The 25,545-nt window shown below is 38.6% G+C and overlaps 1 protein-coding gene across 2 annotated transcripts in view; it reads right to left on the bottom strand.

Moving 5' to 3' along the window:
- ARMH3 (armadillo like helical domain containing 3) overlaps positions 1 to 25,545 on the bottom strand; it is a 171,059-nt gene that overhangs the window by 111,868 nt on the left and 33,646 nt on the right. For both annotated transcript variants that reach the window (XM_043475627.1, XM_043475628.1), the window contains exons 15-20: positions 21,913 to 22,014; positions 18,437 to 18,495; positions 16,841 to 16,906; positions 15,544 to 15,613; positions 14,413 to 14,473; positions 7,475 to 7,563 (exon numbers count right to left, since the gene is read on the bottom strand). In XM_043475627.1, coding sequence (XP_043331562.1) covers positions 7,475 to 7,563; positions 14,413 to 14,473; positions 15,544 to 15,613; positions 16,841 to 16,906; positions 18,437 to 18,495; positions 21,913 to 22,014 — 447 coding nt within the window. The remainder of the gene's footprint in view (positions 1 to 7,474; positions 7,564 to 14,412; positions 14,474 to 15,543; positions 15,614 to 16,840; positions 16,907 to 18,436; positions 18,496 to 21,912; positions 22,015 to 25,545) is intronic.

Genomic DNA, 25,545 nt, shown 5'->3' with positions numbered 1-25,545 from the left:
ACAGGCTAAACTTGTTAGAAATTCTTATCTTTTGCTTCTGCCAAGATTCTAAGAGAAACATTCAAAATAGTATAAATTTTAGATTTAGCCAAATGTGGTGATTTGAAGGGAAAAAAGGTTTCCTAGCATTCTTTTTCTGCCCTGGGGCTTCGTACACTGCTACATAGGATCTTCCATAATGAAATTATGAAAGGAGAGAAATACCTTCGAATGCTCCCACATTAGAACATTCTAACTTTAAGAAGAATTGATTACCTACAGAAGAAAGAAGCCTCCATATTTTTGCACATGGAAGCTAGAGCAGTCTTAATTAGGCACATCAAGCCTAGAATACATCTTGTAACAGATTCCCCTAAATCAGAGAAAATTTGGGGAAAAAAAGAAGAACAATTTAAAAAGCAATTTTAAGAACAAAATAGCAATAGCAGCTGCCAAAATTTCTCTTGCTATATACTCTAGCTGTTTACTGCTATGTTCTTCCCCACCTGCATACTCTCTTCAAAACTTAAAGCAGCAATATCGTACTTATGTAAGATGTCACCATTGGAGGAATCTGGGTGAAGGGTACAAGAACTCTCTACTATTTTTGCAACTTCCTGTGAGTCTATAATTATATCAAAATAAAAAGTTTAAAAAAGTAACCAAACTAAAAGAAGCAGACAATTAAAAACTCAAAGGATAGTTTCCCCAAGTCAGCAGGGGCTGGCAAACTGTCAAAGCTACACCCATACAAGAACTGCCAACTATATCTATGGCTCAGGTCAGTCTTTCTCCTGAAAATTTCCAGTCCTGTATAACACCTACAGTATAACAAGCATGAAATGAAAGCTCTCAATTCCCAGTCTCAAGGTGTACCTAACCATGAAGTCACAGACTTCTGTCAGTGATGAGTGTGCCAGCTGGATCCAGAAAGCTGTGACACTCTTGAGTTTTCTATTTTTCCCAGTAGGTATCTGAAAGGTCAGGCCAAGTACAATTTCTCTCTTTTTCACAAAGCTGTGAATGCTTTGGATGCTATTTAGCACAGTGAAGCCGAACAGATTGTTTTGGGGGCTTTGGGGGCCTCTCTTCCTGCAGGGAGGCAAATGTTGCCTAGTGATCTGCTTCTGAGCATAGGAGTCAGGAACTCTAAGTTCTGATCATGACTATTTAATGTCTGGTTTCCATGATCCTTAGCAAGTCACTTATCCTTCTATACATTCCCCAACAAATGGTGATAAAAATAATGACTTATCACCCAGATGTGCAGCAGAGTGAAAGGGTAAGAAGGACTGTGATCCACAGATATATGCCAAATGTAAAATGCCAACATAAACCTGTCTTTAAATCAACCTGTTTTCAGACTGTGGAAAGCTACACTATTTAAACACAGGCTGGCTCCCCAATGCTCCATCTGCCTGCAGTGGAAGTAAAATAAGCTGACTCCATGAAGTTCTCTGTTCAAGTATTTCCCTCTCCAACAACTGTATGCTTCTCTTTAAACATTCTGCTCATTCCTTGGTTAATGGCTTAGAAACTAAGTTTCCATTTTCACTTGGTTAAAAGTAATCCATGTGTCTGTAGGTAAGGAAGAAAGTGACAAAGGAAAGAGAAATCATCCACCACTCCCTTTCATACCAACAATTCAAATAAAAAGGTGATGAAGTCAGCTCAAAAGACACATGAAAACAAATATTCTAATACTAATTTTTTTTTGAAGTCCAAACACAACATTGTGCCGCCTTAAGAGAATGCTGACTCATCACCAATGGAAATTTTATATACCCATTCATCCATTTATTTATTCACTCAAATGTTTTCTGAGCCCCTGTTACAAGCCAAGTAGTGTGCTGGGAATAAATCAATGATTAAAACTCAGGCCCTGCCCTCCAGGAATTTTTTTTAAGAGGAAAAACAGATAATTTAAGCAAATCATTGTACAGACATGTGCAAACACAGCATAACAATGTGATATGCTAAAACAGAAGCCCAAAGTTCTGTGAGAATAACAAGAACCAAACATAGTGACCAACATCGGTCTTTAGTTTCAAGTTCAGATATAAAACTAAAGTTCCCAGGAGGAATGCAATACAATCAGCAAATAAAGAAAAACTATCTAACCAAACATAAAGAAGTTCTGTGAAGACAGAATTGGGAGGCTAATTGCTAAAATTAAGATAGCGATTCTTTCCCCCACACCCTTTGGATTCCAACTTGAGACTTTTTTGTTTGTATTTAATTATTTTTTTAATTTATTTTTAATTGGAGGATAATTTCTTTTACAATGTTGTGCTGGTTTCTGCCATATATCAACATGAATCAGTCACAGAAAGACTGGGATGCTTAACATTGGATCATGGATGGGCTTCAGAAGAAGGTCCATGAACTCTCTGAAATTGTATGCAAAATATATATGTGCAAATGGACATTTTTCTGGATGCGAAGATATCTTTCACTATATTCTCAAAAGCAAAGAATTATTTCACTAGGATCTCACCCTAAAACTTGGTTTTCTATCTTTATCAGACGAGCATTTTAAGACCTAATCTTTTACTCAAGATAGGAAGTTTGGGTAGCCTAGAGGTCAGAGAAGAGCTTTTGAACTTCCCATAACTTGGTGGAAAACAGTGACTGCTGAAAATAGGGTAATGAGAAAGATAAGACGTTTTCCTTTCTATATTCAAGTTGAGGTTAGCCTAAATATATTTCTGCATCTACTCAGATACCATGGTGACAGGCATCATATAAATAGACCATGGCAGCAGGGAGTAGGTCAGGGATTACATCTGTAAAACCAACATATTAGGCAGGATTAAAGCCCCAACTAACATAGCTGCCGGATGAACTATGGATGGAGGTTCACGACATTGTATAGGAGACAGGGAGCAAGACCATTCCCAAGAAAAAGAAATGCAAAAAGGCAAAATGGCTCTCTGAGGAAGCCTTACAAATAGCTGTGAAAAGAAGAGAAGCGAAAAGCAAAGAAGAAAAGGAAAGATATAAGCATCTGAATGCAGAGTTCCAAAGAATAGCAAGGAGAGATAAGAAAGCCTTCCTCAGCGATCAATGCAAAGAAATAGAGGAAAACAACAGAATGAGAAAGATTAGATCTCTTCAAGAAAATTAGAGATACCAAGGGAACATTTCAGGCAAAGACGCGCTCAATAAAGGACAGAAATGGTATGGACCTAACAGAAGCAGAAGATATTAAGAAGAGGTGGCAAGAATACACAGAACTCTACAAAAAAGATCTTCACAACCCAGATCATCACGATGGTGCGATCACTCACCTAGAGCCAGACATCCTGGAATGTGAAGTCAAGTGGGCCTTAGGAAGCATCACTACGAACAAAGCTAGTGGAGGTGACGGAATTCCAGTTGAGCTATTTCAAATCCTAAAAGATGATGCTGTGAAAGTGCTGCACTCAATATATCAGCAAATTGGAAAACTCAGCAGTGGCCACAGGACTGGAAAAGATCAGTTTTCATTCCAATCCCAAAGAAAGGCAATGCCAAAGAATGCTCAAACTTCCACACAATTGCACTCATCTCATACTAGTAAAGTAGTACTCAAAATTCTCCAAGTCAGGCTTCAGCAATACGTGAACCGTGAACTCCCAGATGTTCAAGCTGGTTTTAGAAAAGGTAGAGGAACCAGAGATCAAACTGCCAACATCCGCTGGACCATGAAAAAGGAAGAGAGTTCCAGAAAAACATCTATTTCTGCTTTATTGACTATGCCTAAGCCTTTGACTGTGTGGATCACAATAAACTGTGGAAAATTCTGAAGGAGATGGGAATACCAGACCACCTGACCTGCCCCTTGAGAAACCTGTATGCAGGTCAGGAAGCAACAGTTAGAACTGGACATGGAACAACAGACTGGTTCCAAACAGGAAAAGGAGTACGTCAAGGCTGTATATTGTCACCCTGCTTATTTAACTTATATGCAGAGTACATCATGAGAAACGCTGGGCTGGAGGAAGCACAAGCTGGAATCAACACTGCCGGGAGAAACATCAATAACCTCAGATATGCAGATGATAACACCCTTATGGCAGAAAGTGAAGAGGAACTAAAAAGCCTCTTGATGAAAGTGAAAGAGAGTGAAAAAGTTGGCTTAAAGCTCAACATTCAGAAAACTAAGATCACAGCATCCGGTCCCATCACTTCGTGGCAAATAGATGGGGAAACAGTGAAAACAGTGGCTGACTTTATTTTGGGGGGCTCCAAAATCACTGCAGATGGTAACTGCAGCCATGAAATTAAAAGACGCTTACTCCTTGGAAGGAAAGTTAAGACCAACCTAGATAGCATATTAAAAAGCAGAGACATTACTTTGCCAACAAAGGTTCATCTAGTCAAGGCTATGGCTCTTCCAGTAGTCATGTATTGATGTGAGAGTTGGACTATAAAGAAAGTTGAGCACAGAAGAATTGATGCTTTTGAACTATGGTGTTGGAGAAGACTCTTGAGAGTCCCCTGGACTGCAAGGAGATCCAACCAATCCATCCTAAAGGAGGTCAGTCCTGGGTGTTCACTGGAAGGACTGATGTTGAAGCTGAAACTCCAATACTTTGGCCACCTGATGTGAAGAGCTGACTCAGTTGAAAAGACCCTGATGCTGGGAAAGATTGAGGGCAGGAGGAGAAGGGGACGACAGAGGATGAGATGGCTGAATGGCATCACCGACTCAGTGGACATGGGTTTGGGTGAATTCCGGGAGTTGGTAATGGACAGGGAGGCCTGGGGTCCTGCCATTCATGGGGTCACAAAGAGTCAGACACGACTGAGCGACTGAACTGAACTGAATGTAGCTGGCTCCTCCTTATTATAAAACCAAACCTGAAAACTCCATATAGGAATTTGGAGGGGGATCCCTGGCTACTTCCCCAATAAGAAAGAGGCAGTCAAACAGTATAAGAATAAAAATAACCACTCAAAGTGCAGTGAGACTAAACACTCTCATTCCAAATAATAAAAGGCATTTGCCATCCATGCTTCCTGGGCACCTGAGGTCTCTCATGTGTCTGACCTAACAACACATGCCTTACCAGTTTTATTTGTAAGTAAAATTCAACTAAAGTTTGCAGTACATGTATGGACAAGCATCTGTACTTAAGCATATTTGCCATGATGAGTTTCACGTATCTCCCTCAAATCTATACATCTAGAAGGCAAAGAAAGAATGAAAACATGGGCAAACCAACATATGAGGGGTATTACCAGCCAAGGAATGGGTGGATCCACCATAGACACATTTATATTCACTGATTACAATATTATACATTATTATGGGCTCTGATGCATCAGATGTAGTCTAGTATTTTGCAGCTTTCCTTAACACCTGCTGCTCTGCATCTCACTGTATATACTCCATGTATGAACACAGGGAGTCAGGTTACAGGAGGGCTCACCCAGTCTACATAGAAAAGGAGCTAACCTCACCTGGCAGAGAACTCCAGTACAAACGCCTATGCCTGGAACAAGCAGCCATCCAAGCCTCATGAATGACACTCATATACACCTCCTCTCAACCTATCAAGGGCCTTAGCATGCCAATCAGTCCTGAGATAGCAAATAATTATATACAGAGTTAAACATGACATAAAGTACCCAAAGAAATAAAGTCAATACAGGATAAAGAATGGTCTCTTGCTTCACAGTTTCTCACCGGAACAGAGAAAGCTAAGATCCAGAAAAGATAAATATAAAAGATACTTTTTAAATCTCTTTAAAAGATAATTGCCTCTTTAAATAAAAATGATGGAAATGTATTTTTGGGTTTATAAAATATATAAAAGTTAAACATATGACAACAACAGCACAAAGGGCAGAATGCAAGGGAGTAAGAGAATAAATGGAACCCTAGGACTGAGGAAGACAGACGAGAGTGAACAGGAGAAGGCAATGAAAAAGACAACAGAAGAGGAGAAATGACGAAGAGGACAACTGATGACAAGGATAGGAGAAAAGCCAGAGAGCTCCTAGGGGCAAGAGAAAGGATAGCTAGGAGAGAAAGTAAAGGTGATAGAATAAAAGAGAAAACAAAAACAGAAGAGAATCAAAAGCAGGCAAAAATAACTACTACCATCAACTCTTTAGTACTACAATGTGTAACTTCATCCCAGTTATAGACATAAGCCATTTGTACTTGTTACACTAATGTCCACAGATTTGCATCATTTTTGTGTTTTCTCTTTAATTCTAAATTTTTAAATTAACCATACAACTAATTAATTATACAACTAATGCACAGACAACCAAATAGTCCTTTATATTAGAAAGAATTATTCCAACCTAAGAAATTCAAACTTTAGTCATTTCAATCTCTTGATCTCTCTTTAGCTTTTCTAATATTCTTTCAATTTTGAACTCTCACATAATTACACTCTTCTCCTAAAATATCAAAATGCCACTGTTGCCATCAGTGTTATTATCCTACTCCCCCTTCAACACCATAGGCAGTAACTGCAAAGAAGTTGCTAATCCATTAATTAAAGATCTCTACCTCCCATTATGAAGGACTAAATTTAGAAAGCCAAATTGGGTTGGTAGGAAACCATGTGTCACAACAAGTGAGATGAATTCCATGGGAGGGGGTGGGGTTACTGGCCTGCTTCTCATTTCTCACAAAGCCTCCCATATTCACACACACTTCTCTGCTCAGAATACACAGAAGCTCTCCTAAGGGTGGGGCAACAATTTACCACTATAATCATCTGGAGAAGATTTTATTGTACTATCAGGTCACAAAAGCCACAGGACCTATCAGCAAGCAAACGCCTCAGGAAACATGTCTCCTCTGCTTTTCTGAAACCTCCAATTTAGATGCACAAAAGAAAGGGGTGTCAAGCCAGTATTAATTGTACCCTTAGAGAAGAGCCACTTTTTTCCCCAACAGGGGTGGCAGTAACTTTACTGGGCTACCAAATGTATACAAAGACAAAAGTAAACACTGTAATTTGCTGTTTTTATCTCTGGCACAGGGGGAGTGGTAAAACTGACACTGTCTATAAACAGTAATAATGCCAGATGTAACACAAAGAACAGGGTTTCCCCCCATCTCTCCACCTCCTCCCAACCCCTTCTCCCTAAGACATTCCTCCTGAGACTACTCATCCCCAGGAAACACACAGAAGCCTCCCTATAGTCCATATGCTGTTACCGAATAGAACCAAGAGAGAATCCAAGTTTGTACTGACTTCTCAATGGAAGAATCAATGGAACTCAAGAAATATTTAATTATTTCTGCCAGCTGACAAAAACATACAGGGAGAAGGAACAGAGAGAAAGTATAAAATAGATATATAGGTGACATGCCCAGGTTTGGATTATAACAAGGCTGAAATGACAAAAAGAAGAGTTGAAAATACAAGCATCCTAAACAAACTAAAAAGTTTGTTTGATTGTTTGTTTTAAATTCATCTATGCCCAGGCACAGAGGCTCATAAAACATACAGGAAAAGATGATGAATTCAAAAGAGAAAGTTACCTGACCAGAGTTCCCGCCAGGTATAATGCAGGCGTACTCTACACTTCTTCTGATAGCAAAGTAGTTTATGTACTACCTGAATGCAGCGCCTGGAACAGAAAAAGAGAAAAACTGGAATAAGTCTAAAGTTACGGTGCAACTCACCACAGATACCCTTTCTTTAACAAGGCAACTTTTGCTAAGACCACAAAAAACACTGGATATGAATCTGTATACATGGGAAAGAAAGGAACTTCTGCAACTTTCTGGTGGATAAAAAGCCCAACCCCAAACACACACAGTGTAACTTGTGCTAACTCCCCTATCTCTAGAAAAAGGGAGTTATAACCACATCTAAGTCAGTATTCAATTAGGCACTACTTTTACCATTCCCTTGAGTATCTTTCCTCAGAGGAAGAATGCACCATGAACCAAAATGAGACTACATTCGAAACTGCAAACATGGGATGCAAAGATGTAAAATTAAAGAACTTAAGCCTTTAGATCTATTTAAATATGTTTTTAATGTAAATAAAATTTTAAATAATATTTAAATTTTGATTTACATTAAAGGTTAAATTAACAATTCAGTTCTTCGGTTGCACTAACCAAGTACTCAGAAGTCATGTGTGCCTAGTGGCTACCATATTGAACAACACAGAAAAACAGAACATTATTATAATCACAAAAATTATACTGACAGTGCTATTCTAGATCACTGGACTATTAAACATTATTCACATCCCAACAACAAAAATGCTTTTGAGAATATTTCCAAGTAAACTGAAAAATGAAAGACATTTTTTAAACATTGTAAACCTAACCAAAAAAAATGTCTTTTCATCTCTGACTGGGGAAGAATTTTGAAAGCTAAAAAAGCTATGAGTGAATGTATAAAAATATTGATAAAATTTACTTCCTAAAAACAAAAATCTTGGGACTTGCCTGGTGGTCCAGTGGTTAAGAATCCACCTGCCAATGCAGGGGACATAGGTTCAATCCCTGGTTGGGGAACTAAGATCCCACATGCTGTGGCACAACTAAGCCCACGGGTCACAATTACTGAGCCCACATACCACAACTAGAGAGGAACGCAACAAAATGTTCTGCAGAAATGTTTCTCATGATGCAACGAAGATCCCACGTACCGCAACTAAGACCCAACTGCAGCCAAAATAAATAATTTTTTTTTAAAAAGCCTTTAAAATAAATTTGAAAAAATAAAAATTTCATTAAAAAAAATTGTAATGATTAAAATTAAAAGCCAAATATGGGAAATTACATTTGCAACAAATGACATGAAATGGTTACTATGCTTAATACATGTGAGTTTATATAAATTGATAAGAAAAAATAACAACACACCTAATAAGAAAGATGGGCAAAGGAAATGGACAACAAATCCCTCCATCCCCAAAAAGAGGAAAAATATGGAAAGTTAACATTTTCCTATAATGTTCAATTTCACCTTAAAAAGGTACATTAAAACAAGATTCTGGGTTCTTTTTTTGGGGGTTGGGGGCACACTGTGTGGCTGAGGGCTCTTAGCTCCCCAACCAGGGCTAGAGCCCGTGCCCCCTATAGTGGAAGTGTGGAATCTTAACCTACTGACTGGCAGGGAACTCCCCAACAAGATTCTGTTTTTGCAAACCAAATTAATACAGATTTTAATGCTGACAGCTAAAGGTATGAACAACCCAAATGTCTATCAACTAATTAATGGATAAATGAATGATGTTGTACACCCAAACAATGGAATATTACTTGGCCATAAAAAAGGAACACAGTAACATGGATAAAATCCTGGAAATATGCTGTAAAAGGTCAGACATAAAAGATCACATAATATATAATTTCATTTACATAAAATGTCCAAAATAGGCAGATATAGAGACAGAAAGTAGAAAAAGTAGATTGGGGGTGGGAGGAAAGAGGCCCAAGTCTTGGTCTATATTGCTTTGAAGCTCCAAGCTCATCACACAAACCAAAAGATTCACAGGAAACCATCAGACCTATCTTCATTCATTCCATAAATACTGACTGCAAACCAAATGAAGATCTAGCACTTAAGTCTTACCAAAACTAAACTGTCAAGTTCCTGGAAATTAGATCTAGATAGTCTGCTAGTTTCAGGCAAATAAAGAGGTTCTTTCTCCCGAAACTCTTCTGACACCAAAGAATGAAGCAAAGAAAACAGAAATAAGCAAGGCAAAAGGGTGCAGCAAAAGTGGCTTCTCCACACCTAATATGCTGCAGTTGAAATTCAGCTGAATGACAATACTTCTAGAGGTGACAGTAAGACTCTCTCAGGTTCTGGGGTTTTAATATGAGACAGAGTATCCTGAGATCCTACTAACTTCAGCAGACATCATATCAATATGTAGGATATCAATCCTACAGCTCATGAAATCAAGCAAAAATGGTGACAGCTAATTTTCTGGGCCTCTTAGCAGAGGGCAAAGAAAAAGGGGGGGTGGAACCCCACCACTACCAACAGCAGCAACAAAAACACGACAAACTTCCCTCTGTGGAGTGAGACACAGGACATTAAAGTACCTGACAACACATCAAAGACACAAATGAAGAGAAATAAATTTGTAAGTTAAAAGTCCTGCAAGTTTTCAAAATAATTCCAATAATGGAATTAGCCTGCTACCTCACTAGCCTATTCTACATGCCTCATTATTCACATCTCTCTGTTCTTTCCATTCTTCATAGTTCTAAGTGGTCTTACAGGAGACTTTCAGATAGAATTTTATAAGAGGACTATGTGACAGAGATCTCTCTTAAAAGACTTCAGTATATATTAAAAATATTTTACAAACCAGACAGACAGAAATATAAATATATAAATACATACAACAAAACTTTTAAATAATTCCCTTTTATTCTCTAAACAGAATATAGAGAATATAGGATGGTGGCTCAGACGGCAAAGAATCTGCCTGCAATGCAGGAGACCCAGGTTCAATCCCTGGGTTGGGAAGATCCCCAGGAGAAGGAAATGAATGGCAACCCACTCCAGTATTCTTGCCTGGAGAATTTCATGGAACAGAGGAGCCCAATGGGGTCGCAAAGAGTCGGACATGACTGAGTGATTAACACTTATTCTCTAAATAAACTGTATCAAAACCACTTACAAAGTGATATAAATTGTAGTGTAAATATTCCTAATACTTTCCAAACCATTGGCTGATTTTTAGAAATTGTGGTGTGATCTTCCTTCCATGTGATGCAGCTATCAGTAGCTACAGGATGCCCTCGTTTGAGCCATGATTTAACTTAGGAAAATACAAACTGTTCTATCAATTTGCCATTAAACTGACAGTCATTAGGTCCCTCCCTGGGGCTGAAACCGGTGCTGCAGCCAGCAAGGGTAGCTGGCCACTGCCCATGCATGACCACCCACACACAGAACATTCCTGGACACCAGCACTTCTCATACGTCCTAGATCTGGACAGCTGCACCATGTCTCTGTTGACAACATCATCCCAGCACTGAGCCACTATGGAGCAGCAATGAGACACGACCTGTGTTACCACACTCTGGTGCCAACCCCCTCTGGCTCAAAGGCTTTTTATATCCACTCCAAGGCTCCGTTCCTTTTCCTGCAGCCACCCAACAAGGGACAGTATTTGCCTTGTGGTCTCAGTAACTTATATTACTTACCAAACAGAATGAAAATTTTAAAAACTATTATGATCTCAAAGATATGCTGGCTGAATGACTCCAAACTGACAGTTTAGGGCATTTCTTTTATGCATGTAGCAGTTTCCTATTTCAACACAAGACAGTTCCACTTTAACTTGAAACTCTTCTTGTGGGGTCTACTGAAGTCTCTACCCACAGGTCTGAGAATTCCTGATTTAGAAAGAGTCCAAGTTTTCCACGTAAGAGTAATTTAAAGGAGAGTTTTCCCTCCTCAGAGACCATTTCCCCTAACTCCCAATCCTGTGCCAGCAGTAGGGGTTGGCAGCAAGAATCAAAGAGTAGCAGCCAGAAGGGGAAATTAATTGGTTGGGTTTTCCTACCTCCTAATATTCCAGGCAAAACTTTCGTTTTTTTGTTTTTTTTTTTTGTATAAGCACCTTTCTCCATTATTACTTTACCTACAGCATTCACACACAGATATGAAACTGTTTCTGACCCAGATTCTGGCTTGAGTATTAAGTCTTTCCATATTCTGTACTGCTTCATATTTCACCAGGAGGATTACAAACTTATCTGAAATGGTAGAAATTCATTTTACTTTCAATTTCTTATTTTGCTGTATGCTGCTGAAAAGCAGTATATAATGAGAAGTGAGAGCAGCAACTTGGCCTGATGCCCAGCTGGGAGCAGATAAGTTCACCTAAAAAGGACCTGACGCTCCAAATGCCAGAAACTGGAAAGAGGGCTGGAAGTTAAGGAGGCAGATATGGAAATATGCCCAGGGGTAGTAATGGAGAAAGTGAATTCAGCCTGAGGGTGAGACCTTCTGCCCAGCCTCTGTCAGCTTGATGCCTCATTATCTTCCCCATCTTCCCTAACCTCAGGACATTCAATTAGGAAGCAGGTGGAAAAGGAACTGAGAGAGCAAAGCAAAGCAAAAAAAAAAGGCAGGAACCAGGGGGAAGAGGGAAGATCAGGTTCACTGGCTGGGATGTGAGGGTTTGGTAGACAGATAGGTATCTATAACTCTAAGTGCTGAGCACAGTCTAATCATGTCATCCCCACCTTCAACTGTTACCCATCATCCATTTATTTCAGGTAATACTTTTTCTACCCTCTTGGCCTTCCTCCATGCACCCTATACGCTAATCCTTTTGAATTTCTTTCTATTCTCCAAAGTAGGCCACACTATCAAGTCCCCAAGCTTTTGAACATGCTGGTCCCCTGCTTGGGATGTTGCTCCTCACTCCTCTGCACACAAAACTGCCTACTATTTCTTCATGACTCAGGTCAAGTGCAGCCTTCTCTAATGCCCCAGTGAGCATTAGTCACCCTGTACAAATCTTTTCTTTGTCATTTATCATAGTGGTAATTAAGAAAGAGTACAGCCTCTTTCCTAAGACAGACTTGAGCTTGAATCTTGGTGACGCCTGTGGTAGCCAGCCCACAAGATGGCCCCCAATGGTCCCCACCTCCGGGGATTCACATCCTTATGGAGTCCCTTCCAACACTGCATTAGGCTTGGTCTGTGAGACCGATAGAAATGGTATGTCGTCTGAGATTAGGTTATAAAAGGCCCCATGGTTTCCATCTTGGGCTCTCACTCTCCTTTTCTTTCTCTCTTGTATTACTTGCTTTGGAGAAAGTCAGCTGTCATGTCAAACAACCCACATGGCTAGGAACTGAGATTTACCAACAACCATGTAAGTGAGCTTTGAAGCAATTCTCCAGCCCCAGTAGAGCCGCAGGAAAGCTAACATGTTGACTGAGGCTCATATCAAACCCTATGCTGAAAGCTGCTACTGGATTGCTGAGCCACAGAAACTGTGAAGTAATAAATGCCTGCTTTAAACCCTATGTTTTGGAGTAGTTTGTTACACAGCCTGACAAAGGGTGGGAACAATTTAGGATTTACTGTAAGAAAACTTGGGTTCAAGTCCAGACACTGGTGCTTACTAACAGAATAATCCAACCTTCAGTTGGATTAGAGTGGATTACGAACCCTCAGCTTCCTTCCTTGGAAAATGAGTAAACTAAGACTATAATAATATATTACAAAAAAAAAAAAAAATACTCTATCCTAGAACTAGAACATAAGATAAATAAGCTAAAAATAAAGCCTGTAGCAAAACAAATATAATCCCTGAGGTACTGACGTTCAGCAATCCCATCTAAAATAAGCAGAAAATTCATCTGATAACTGTTTGTTTGGGTTTTTTTTTTTTGATAAGTGTTTAAAAAAAGAGCTTTTCATGGTCTTTAAATTGCAATAAGGGGCTTCCCTGAAAACTCAGTTGTTAAGGAATCTGCCTGCAGTGCATGAAATAAAGGGTCAAACTAATTTTAAACAACCAAAAGATACAGAAAAATGCAAACCAGAAACTACTTATCTAAAAGTAAAATTTGTATCTTATCTCATACCTATGAATTAAGAATACGTAGCCTACAAATAGTCTAAAAACTAGAGATCTTCCATTCATAGTAAAATCCTTCATATCTCCCCAGATCCCAGGCTCAGCATTGGAATGAGGTACACTAAGCTTGCTGTGCACCAAACTTTTCTCTTACTTGGGAAAAAGTGGAGGTACTAATTCTGTTGTCAGACTGAATCCAGATGCGTTTTAAGGAATAAAGATAATACATATACTTGAGATCACACTAATATGGCACAGTTGTTCCTAGACATTAATAAAAAGAAGAATGCTGAAATAGCAAAGAAGTGAGAAAGCCTAAAGGCTTAAACTTTATTAAAATATGAAGACTTTCAGTTATTTCTAGTTATACTGGCTGTAAAGAATTGTGACAGACAATCAGATCCCCTCGGGAGGCAGGAGACTCCCAGCCAGGCCACTATATATACACAATCTAACTAGCTAGTGGAGTTCTGACTAGGTTGCTAGTACAACGTAGGCTAAGAATGAACCAAAAGACCTCTCTCTCTCTGGCCTTTCCCTACCTTCTAAATACTGCTGACTCCTTTGATGCCAAGGTCTAGGGATGACTAAGTGGGTTGCTGGTATTCCATATCTTTGGATACCAGAGTCACCCATGATCTCTGCTTCAACATATCAGCCCTATTCTTCATGCAGTGTGCCTAAAAGTGATAATGAAGATATGTGGTTTGTGCTTTCCCCTCTTTCTGGAAAAATGTATAAACCCAGGCCATAAAACATTCCCTGACACTTCTCTGCATATACATGTGCTTTTCCTGAAGTGAAGTATACATAAAAATTTTGTGACTATTAAACTTCTTACACTCAATTCTATAAAATAGATTTACACACATTAAATGAACCATGGTACTTACACATAGAGATCCATAGGAAACTCCTTCATCATGTGTGTTACAATAAACTCCACCATCAGGTCTGAATGGGAAAAAGAAAAATCAGATCAGTCAGAATGAAATTCACTGCTTGCCTTTGGAGTTGGGAGAAAAACTTTATCAGTACACCTTACAACCATGCTGAATGGCATCAACTAACCACATCTTTATCAACATGCATTTAAATCTATTTTATATAAGGCACTTTTTGCAACACTTTCACCACCTGCCACTTGTAAGGTAACAAGAAAATTAGTTCACTCTCCCACTTCAGAAGGATATGTTGACCTGCCAATAAACTCAGATACAAGGGAAATTTCACTGTACAGATATTTCATACCATGGCACTAATGCAAAATGCCAGAGGGAAATCATATTCTGAGAACCAAGTGATGAGGCAAGCAGAGAAAAAATTATGGATCACAGCTGTGTAACCAGAGACTCAAACTCTAAAGCTATGTCAGTCTTTCTTGTCTTCCTATCACACTCAGCTTGGCAGATATTGACCAAAATGGTCTGGGGAGGTTTAGGTCAATAAAGGCTTACTATATAGTCTTAATTATTGTTTTTAAAATCAAGTAGATTTAGGAAGCAGGGCTGAATATTATAGCGAAATGGGATTAAGAGTTCAGATCATTCCCCTGAGGAAAATGCAGAATTCTGGGCAGACAAAATTACTTGCAATACAGCCCCCTATCTGTCAGCTCTGTCAGCCTCCTCTCAGCTTAAGTTACTCAGAGGAAGTTTTGTATGTCTAAACCTTGAACTTTCGCCTCCTGGCCCACTGACACATCAATTTGGGCCAAGAAATGGAGGGAAGAATTTGAGTTTTATCAAGTGTAAGAAAGTTTACAAATTTATGTATCAAACTTAGATATCTGTCTCCCTAGAAAGAACTTTTTCTTTGAACAAGGGCACTCTTTAATTGAACATTAAATTCATTGGGATTGCTTTACCAAACTTAACAAGAAACATGGTTTCTTAGGCCAGGGAAGAAATACAACTAGTAACTTCTTCTCTGAGGAGGAAGCACATCAAACAGGACCTATCCCTTATCTTAAACATGAAAATCTATCACTGGCTCAGAAACATACCCATTTTGATGATACTCACCCAGTACTGCACATACTAATGGACGACAGGGAAGGTTCTTGTCTGCTGCCTTCTTCCTGTGTCTCATAGGCTTCACACAAATAAGAAATGGGATTATAAGACATCTGAACTAACATCCAGTGGTTCATCATCATTTTTTTTTTCACGCAAATAACATCACTACTACTGGGAAATCCCTGGTGATCCAGTGATTAGGATTTTGGGCTTACAATGCTGGGGGCCCAGGTTCAATCCCTGGTCAAGGAACTAGGATCCCATAAAATGTATGGCCTGGTCAAAAGAAGAAACAACAATAATAAAATAAAACCACTACTACAGAGAAGCTACCTTTTCTTTCTCTTTCAAGTGGTGGATGTTGGGTGAGGCAGGGATGACATATAAGTGCTTCTCAGTTATCGATGCAGGCCTGGGACAAAAACACAGTTCACAGCAAGACCACAGCCCCACAGGGCACTGAAGCATACTACAAGGGGAAAGCTATTGTTTTTGCTTTGATTTTATCTATACAAGTGACATTACTGACAACAAAAGAGATACACTAGTATTTTTCTTTGATAAAATAATAAGTAAGAAAAAGGGAGAATGTGGCTGTGTAGAGGCACCAACAGTAGCAGTTCAAAAAAAAAGGAAAAGTTTTTTTAAAGGAAGTTTTAAATATAAACCTCAAGGTGATATTTCTGAACATACCTCCAAGTTTTAGGAAACTCCTTGATCCTTCACACTCTATTTCCCCCACCCCTCAGATGAATAAATCTAATAATAAGCAGAATCTAGCATCACCCAATCAAAGATCACAGCATATTCTGAAAACAAAAGGCTTAGGCCCATCTCCTTGTTGAAATCTACATTACTGATACATTCAATGTCAAGATATACCTTTTTGGGGTTTTTTTGTTTGTTTGCTTATTTTTTGTTTGTTTGTTTTTGGCCATGCTGGGTGGCATGTGGGATCTTGGTTCCCCGACCAGGAATCAAACCCATGCCTCCTGCAGTGGAAGTGCAGAATCTTAACCACTGGACCACCAGAGAAGTACCCTGATACATTCTATAATAATATTACTGCCATGGGTATGAGACTGTGGATCTTTCTACCCTCTATTGAGTAGGTAACACCTCCAAGACACACACAAAAAATTCCAACAACAGGGATGTGTCTTCTGAACAGCAGTTAAGCAAGGGCCCTTTAGTGTAAATTTCCACCCACATCTGTTCTAGTAGGATCAATGTCATCATCTCCAATTCTGCCAACATAAAAAAATTCCTCTAAGAAAAAACAAGAAGTAAAAGCCATACCTACCATTCTATGTAAGTTTACTCGAAAATTCATGTTGTCATCATGCAAAAATGCATTGGCATATTGATCCTAATAAAAATAAAAACACAGATAAGGAGGGAATGAGAGCTATAAACTCCTTTTATAATCTATCTATAATCTATACTCTTATTAAAAGTCCAAGGATTTACAGGTCTTAAAAGAACTCCTTTCAAGCACCAGTTAGAGAGCTAATGGGAGAAGACTACAGCCTTTATGTCAAACCCTACTTAAGCCATGAGGTTTCACTTAAGTGTAATTTCCCAGTAGGTCTCTAACTGGTCAAAAATCTCAAAGCAAATTACCAACAATAAAAATTAAGGCACAGACACTTGAGACAAATGCTGAGAGGAATCTGTTTTCCTGTTCTCTCTTCCTTCCCATCTGCCCGAGGAGCACAGGGACTGCAGGTTACATGTGCAGTCTACACTTGAGGATCTGCCATTAAGAAGAAAGGTCTGCACTCTGCCGGGAACAGGCTTGGTACAGCAAGTGAAAACTGCTTACTCAGGCAGCATGGCAACAGGTAAGATCCTGTATATCCCTGGCTTTTCTGAAGACTGATGGAAAATCAAAAACCTCTCACCATGAATCAGTAATAAACATCCCTTGGCTCTTTCCCAACACCTTTTCTGAAGATCTGACATGCCTACAAACTCCAATTCCTAGGAACTGCTACAATTTGTGAAAAACAACTCCTTTAATGATTTTCTTAGAAAGATTTTTGAAAAGCAATTATACCAGGCCCACTGCTAATAAGCAGCTCTTCTACAGCTACTCCTAACCTGGTGAAAAGTAGGTCAACTTTCCACAGCAAACATAAAAATGGAAAGACTGAGGGAGATCTCTGCTCCACACGGACCACATCTTAACTATTTTTCTTTGGAGAGAAAAGATCCGAATAAGGAGTAAGTGAAAGAGGAGATTGAAACTACAAATTCAGCTCTAAATTGACTCAATTTCTGCCAGACCTCTGTTGCCAACAAGATTTAAGGTGAGTTCAGGTATAATTAATCCAGCCAAAAGTGACTCTTTCCAAAGCCCAATTTGCGTCTCTTCTTTATTTACCCTCTGGTTCTTGTTCTTCATCAAACTACAATCAATCCAACTTTACTGTTTCCAATGCCCATCCCTCAGCTTTTCTCTCCACCTCTCCCCACAGAAACCTGAGCTCCTTTTTTCATTTTGCTAAATGCAAAAGATTCAATGTAAATAGTTTTAAAGGGGCAGGACTGTTTTTTTTTTCTGAAGAGGTGTAAGTCTCTTTAGAGTTCCAAACTCTTAAGAACTAGAATCTTCCAGTTCTCAATTATAGCAGTTATCATATGAATTCATTAAGAAGTCATGCAATAAATACTAACTGACCCTCTACTACATGCCAGACACTGAGAAAACACTGGTGAAGAAGACAAAGGACCTACTGGTGCTTACATTCCAGTGAAGGAGATAATATAAAGGGGGAAGATTTTCTCTCCCAAACTTTAGGTCCCTAAAAGTCAAGAGACAGGAACTGGAGAGAAGGGTAGAAAAGAGAGCATTTTGTAAGAGATTAGCTAATACCAGAAGGCTGGTGAGACCTACCTCTGCAATACATGTAAGGATAATCAGACAGAGTTTGCCACTGTGAAGCCGGTGCTCATCTGAAAAGAAAAAATAAATCCTTCTCTCTAAATCATCCAGACCATGTTTCTATAGAGAATAAAGATGTGTATCATCAAAAAGAACATTCATACTTTCTTTCCCCATAAAATTCATGAACGAAAATCAAGGTTTTACTAAAGTAATTCTTTTCTTCTAGACAAAAGAATTCCCCCATAAGATTTTTTTCTTAAGTGTTCCAGTAGTATGACAGACAGCTAAACATCTTCCTGAGAACCATTTAATTATTGTAACAGTCCCTAATACTGTGGCCCAAATCAGGGCCATGCCCTTTGTTTCCATATCAGCCTTTTGCTTCTGGACAGTCAGATCCATTCCTTTTCCAACTCCACGTCATCCACTAGTTAAAGCACCACCGCCTTTACTCATCTACCACAAAATCTAGAAAATTTTTATAACTGTTCATAGCAAACTGGCAGCAGAACCAGAAAGAAATTAACTAGAAACTAGGATCCAGCTCATGCTCTCCTTATAATGTGAACATTACTTACAACCAGGAAAGTTGGGAACTCTTGATCATTTTTCTTCCTGCCAAAGCTACTCACTCCACAAATATTTATTTATTACCGACTATGTGGTAGGCAGGGCTTCCCTGGTGGCTCAGTGGTAAAGAGTCCTCCTGTCAATGCAGGAGACGTGGGTTCCATCCCTGGCTCGGGAAGATTCCCTGAAGGAGGAAATGGCAACCCGCTCCAGTATTCTTGCCTGGAAAATTTCATAGACAGAGGAGCTTGGAGGACTACAGTCCATGAGGGTAACAAAGAGTCGGACATGACTGAGCATACACACGTGTGGCAGGCACTATGCTGGGCAGTAGAGATATAGTACTGGACTAAAGAAAGGTCTGTGGCCTCCCAGAACTCACATTCTACTTATTAAAAAAGAAAGCAACCTCAACAACAGGGCTCTAAGCCCACACAAAGGACCCAGAAAGAGCTAACCCATCACTGCCAATTACCAGAACCATTAAAACTTTTTTGCTTTCCAGGATGTTTGTGGGTGAGGTGGTGAAGTGGAGGTAAAAAGAGGGTTATACCAGCATATCCAAAACAGAAAAATGGCTTATGTTGTTTCAAATTAGCTTTGATAGGACCCAGAGTAAAGCCCATTCTGGAGAGATACTATTAACAGATTACCATGCTGTGAAAGTTAGCTAACAGTACTCATCCTGACATTAACCTGTTACTTCCTCAAAGATGAAATCTATAAACCAAAACCTGACAGTTAGAAGGCATAAGGAGGGTCGTGGTCAAAGAAATACATTTACCTCTCCTTAGCGATAGGTGGTGCAAAAGAGTAATGATGATGATCCTATCTGACATCCCAGTAGCCTACAGCAGAGCCCCTAAGCAGCCAGAAAAGAAACGCCTTGCTAACTCAATACCATATTTATGAGACTCTTCTACCTACCCCTGGCCGCAGAGCTTCTCTGGTACTATCCTTCCCTTTTCCTCAAAAAGCTGATAAGCAACTCTTGCAGAAAAGCCTGCAGCTCTCTCTCCACTTTAAAAAAAACTGTTCCTGATTACAAAAATAAGGCATATTTCATTATTATTCATTTTTACACTTCATAAAAGCACAAAAAAACAAGAACAATAAAAAATATGTTTAATCATACCAAAAATCAGAAACGGTGGTCAATCAACTTTAGGCTCTGTATGCATAGATATATATTTCTAGTATTTTTATCTCTTGCCTATCTGAAAGATTGAGCAGATATCCCCTCAGGGTGACAATACCCAAGGCAGAATAATAACCTCAGGAAAAAAAAACTTTGAAAGCACAGCCGAAATTAAGGTGATAACAAACACAAACTTCTGAATCACGGAGAGGAAAGAAATAGCTGGGGAAGGGACACATAGGTAGCTTCAACATAATTAGTAATTTCTTAAGTTGACTGATAAGTTCACATACATTCATTTTATTATTATACTTTTTAACCTACGCCATTTTATTATGCTTATTATAAACTTTATAATCTAATAGTAATAAATATTTAAAGTATTCTTATAGGCAGCAAACGATATATAATAAAGAAGACAAAATAGTACTGGGGGGAGGGGAAGGAGGAGCAGAGCCAAGAAAAAGTTGCTTCTATCGCCACTAAAATAATGAGATCCTGTTAGCCAGGTCAGGGTCTTAATCAACAGGAAGGGAGCTGGGCCAATGAAGCCACACAAGTATCGTTCTGAAATTAACTCTTCATCATACTTCACCATATTTAGGCTGCTGTATCCTACTATATTAAGGCTTCCTTTTAGCAAAGATCTAACCCAGCCAGAATTTACAGAAGCAGCCTGAGACCACTCATGCTGCAATTAATCTACCCTCAATTTTGCCTTCTATTTATTTTATGGATGGCACAGTGATCAGTACAATGAGGATTATATAACCATTAAAGCTAAAAGTGAGTTTCAAGGGCCTCAATTCACTGTGTTATATCAAGCAAAGCTAGAAATTTATTTTCAGGGTCACATCTATGCAGTTTTTTGCTTTCTGTGGTTGCTGCAGTATTTCCAGAAAAAGGCAGAGGTTACCGATTTCCAAAAAGGAGAAGCAATGGCCTCAGGAAACACTGATGCATGTATAACAGCACGATTATACTTAGTGCCACTTAAAAATAGTTAAAATGGTAAATTTTACATTATGTGTATTTTACAATGGATATATATACTAGAAATAAATAAATAAAATTGTAAACACTCATATAGATCCAGTTTAAAGAAAAAGCTAGGCTTAAAAAAAAAAACCTTGAGATATATACTGAACAGAATTTGCTGGGTTTCTTCCCCATTTCTTCTTCTAGCCCAACTATTCCACTATCCTACCACCAGTTAAAAAAGATCACAGAAAAATCATCAACAGAGGAAGAACAAAATAACATCAAGCTTTTCTAATACCTATTTCTCTCCCACTTCCGTTCTGCATTTCAGGGATGAGGACCAACACTTCTATTTTAAGTGTTAAAGAACACAGTCCCTCTGAATCTCACCTCTTCCTACTGTACTCTGCACAACAGTCCTAATTCTCACTATGAGCTGATGTTTTCAGTTCTTGTCCTCAAAAGGGAATTCCCTGAAACATGCTAATCCCCTCACTTCCCACACATAAGAGTTTGCATCTACTTACCAAAATCTATTTAGAAGACGTGCTAGTCTTTGTAGAGATCAATTTATTTTCTCTGTTCTATTTTGGAGCATTCCTGCTCCAGCTCCAGGTTTTCCCAACACCATCTAATTGCCATCTGGCAGTGAGAAATTTTCCAGTAATCAGGACCATCACTTTGCAAGGAGGTCCCAATGGGTCATCTCTTACAAGTATTAATGCTGCTCCTTGATCAAGCTAAGCAGCTACCTACCACCTCCTGCTTCCTGAGCTCTCAAAGGAGAATGCCTTACCTTTGGTGTCTTGCATGACAATCGAGCTATACTTTAAGAAGGTTATCAGTAGATTACTGGTCTGTACATCTGCATCCAGTGGGAGTTCCACAGAACTTATAACTGGAATAGAATAGATAAAATGCATTCAGCCTGTAACATATTCCATTTAACACTTCTACCTATACAGACAACTTGCCAGCAGGCAAGGAAATCACAAAAGAATCTTTCTCCGAAACAGAGGAAAGACTGAGTACTTATCATAACACTGTTATCTAGTCTTCCTAGGCCTCTAGAGCTCTTCCCACCCCCAAGATTAAGCCCAAAGTCTTTCTCTCCTAAGAATGCCTTTCTAAAGGAACAGTGCTTTTCTCCCAAAATTCTAAGAAGGGTATTTTGATTCCACTTTCTAGTTCCAAGCAAACCAAAAGGGTTCAAGGCCCTTCTAAAAAGCACTTTAATTTGTACCTAAGTGAAAGAGCTGTATTGAATATAAATGAGCCTTGCTTTGATGAGTCTACTGCTTAAAATAAATGACAATTCATTCCTAATATGGAAAAATCTTGCTCAATTTTGAGAATAAGGCTTTAGGCTGGAAATACGCAAGATAGAAGGGAAAAAAGGTAAGACAGAAATACATTCAAATTCTACTTCTTAATCCCTTCCCCACAAAAGGGAACCTGAAGGAATACCAGACTGAAAACAGGTGGACATTACTGACTGAGAACAGTTTTATATACATAATTGCTTGCTGGAGAAACTACCCCTGCTCACATTCTCTGTGCCACAGTAACAATGAACAACAAGGGACCAGACTAGGGCTGACCCACACAGGATAGCCTTAATACAGATCCCCAAGTTTCTAATACTTTAAATGAGATTTAGACATCTTGCTAAGTACTTTTATACTGTCTAAGACATAATATACAAAAAAAGGAAACTCATGATTGCCTAGAAAAACTAGAGGGTCTATAGTTTTCTGTCATATCTTCACCTATGAAGACTCAGCTGAGTTTGGGATATTATTCATAATATGTATTCTTAACCATAATGAATCCCTCTGAAGTTATTACGATGTATGCTGAGAACATTTATTAACAATGGGAAACATTTGCATATTATGGATCCGTGATACAGAGCAAGCACAGCAAAAAGCCTTATGAGAAGAAATTAGTATTCCCAACCCTTGGCTGTTTTCCCACAGTTCAGCCCCCAAGAACTAATAAAAGACAAATATATTTTTATGTTGAAATACTAATATATCTTAAAATTCATGTTATGGATTAATGACTTGAGACTGTCATTTCAAACTACAGCCTATTCTGAAGCTCAGAGTCCATAATCCTTCCTATGTCCAATACAAAGAGGCATTGGTCTGGTAAGTGGGACTTTTTTCCCCCCACTCAAACACAAAGATAACTAGAAAACTGCCTTACATAATACGCAGAAATATAGAAGTATATGTATTTTTAGTTTACAAGAGAATCCTCCCATGCCAAGGCTGAGTTGTCAAATGTCAAGTCTGAACTGAGAACAAATGTTTTAGCTAAACTGCTGACTTTTTAAAAATAATGGCAACAGGGACATACCTTTAAATATAACTAGGCCACTGAGCACCAGTTATATTAAAAACTAATTAAAAAACCAAAACTTGAGGATAGTCTTATAAGACATAGGACCCCTACAAAAAGGAAATGAGTTAGAAGAGAAGAAAAAGGAAAAAAAAAAAAAAATAGAAGCAATATCAACAGAATAAAATCCCTCACAAATTAAAATCTGCTTCCTGTATGGCAAAACCAATACAATGTTGTAAAGTGAAATAAATAAATAATTTAAATTAAAAAAAATAAAATCTGCTTCCTAAGAGTTATTCCTTCGTAATTCTTCCCAGCAGCCTTTGTCAAGGGAGATAGTCATTTGAAAGTGGGCTGACTCCAATCTTCCCACTAGAGAAAGTAAAACCTCACTGGTTGTAGGTAAGCAAGCACAAATCAAGTTGCATAATCAAGTGTGTAGGTGGAAGTGTTCACAATGAACAGTTTGAAAGGCAGTTCTTCTCTGAAGCATCCAAACCCTAACATCACGTGAAATCAGATATATAGACATAGACAAAGATATATATGCTATGCAAACCCAAACATGCACACATGCGTGCACACACACACAAGCCTTTTGATATCCATGGTAACCAGGAAGGATTCATCGTTAAAGAAAAAAAAACAGTATTTCTGTTGGAATATTATTTGGTGACCAGAGTAAGCAGAGAACAAGCAGGCAATCCTATTACATGTTCCTTCTCATTAAGATACAGTTGTGCCCTGCTTTTCAAAAGCTCATTTTACAAAAGTCACTTCGCTCCACAAAAAAAACTACCTTAGTACTTGTTTTCACTAATGCAAAGTCTAAAGATGGTTTTCACTTTTCAGAAAAAAGGCAGGGACTTTCCTGGTGGTCCGGGGGTAAGACTGTGCTCTCGATGCAGGGGACCCAGGTTCAATTACTGGTCAGGGAGCTAGATCACCAAATAAGAGTTCACATGCTGCAACAAAGACCTGGTGCAGCCAAAATAAACAAATGTTTTTAAAAAAAAAGAAAAAAAGGCAAAATGGGGAGGGGCAGAATAGGTGTAGGAAATTAACAGGTACATATCAGTATATATACTATATAAGCTACAACAAGGATATATCACATATCACAGAGAATATAGCCTATGTTTTATAGTAACTATTTGTTGTTTAGTTACTCAATCGTGGCTGACTCTTTGTGACCCCATGGACTGTTGCCTATCCAGGCTCCTCTGCCCATGGGATTCTCTAGGCAAGACTACTGGAGTGGGTTGCCATTTTCTTCTCCAATATAAATGGAGTATAATCTATAAAATTTGTGAACCACTATGCTGTATACCTGAAACTTATATAACATTGTAAATCAACTATACCACAATTTTTTAATTAATTAAAATTTTTTAAAAAGATAAGTCAGGGAATTCCCTGAAGGTCCAGTGGTTAGGACTCCGGGCTCTCATAGCAGAGGGCCCAGGTTCAATCCCTGATTAGGAACTAAGATCTCACAAGCCATGTGGCCAAAAAAAAAGACAAATGATAACAAGTATGTGGAGAAAAGGGAAACTCCTATGTACTGCTAATGGGACTGTAAATCAGTGTAACCACTAAGGAAAACTGTATAAAGGGTCCTCAAAAAATTAAAAACAGAACTACCATACGATCCAGCAATCCCACTTGTAGGTATATATACAAAGGAAATGAAAATAGGATATCAAAGAGATATTTTCACTCTCATGTTCATTACAGCATTATTCACAGTAGCCAAGATACTACAAACACTATATGGCATCATTTACATGTGGAATCTTAAAAAAACAAGTCAAGCTCATAGAAAGAGAGAGTAGAAAAGTGGTTGTCAGGGGTTAGGGGATGGAGGAAATAGGGAGAGGTTGGTAAAAGGCCACAAACTTTCAGATTAGCAAAATCTGAAGATCTAATGTAAAATATTAAAATGGTGACCATGTTGATAATACTATATTGTATAGCTGAATTTGCTAAGAGAGTGGAATGTAAATGTTCTCAACCCCTACCAAAAAGAAAAAGAAAAACACATGCAGTAACGGATGTGTTAATAGATAGGGGGAGTTTT

The sequence above is a fragment of the Cervus canadensis genome, chromosome 8 (genome assembly GCF_019320065.1).
Source record: "Cervus canadensis isolate Bull #8, Minnesota chromosome 8, ASM1932006v1, whole genome shotgun sequence".
Taxonomy (NCBI): domain Eukaryota; kingdom Metazoa; phylum Chordata; class Mammalia; order Artiodactyla; family Cervidae; genus Cervus; species Cervus canadensis.
The sequence above is the reverse complement of the archived record's forward strand: the minus strand, read 5'-3'. Positions and strand labels throughout refer to the sequence as shown.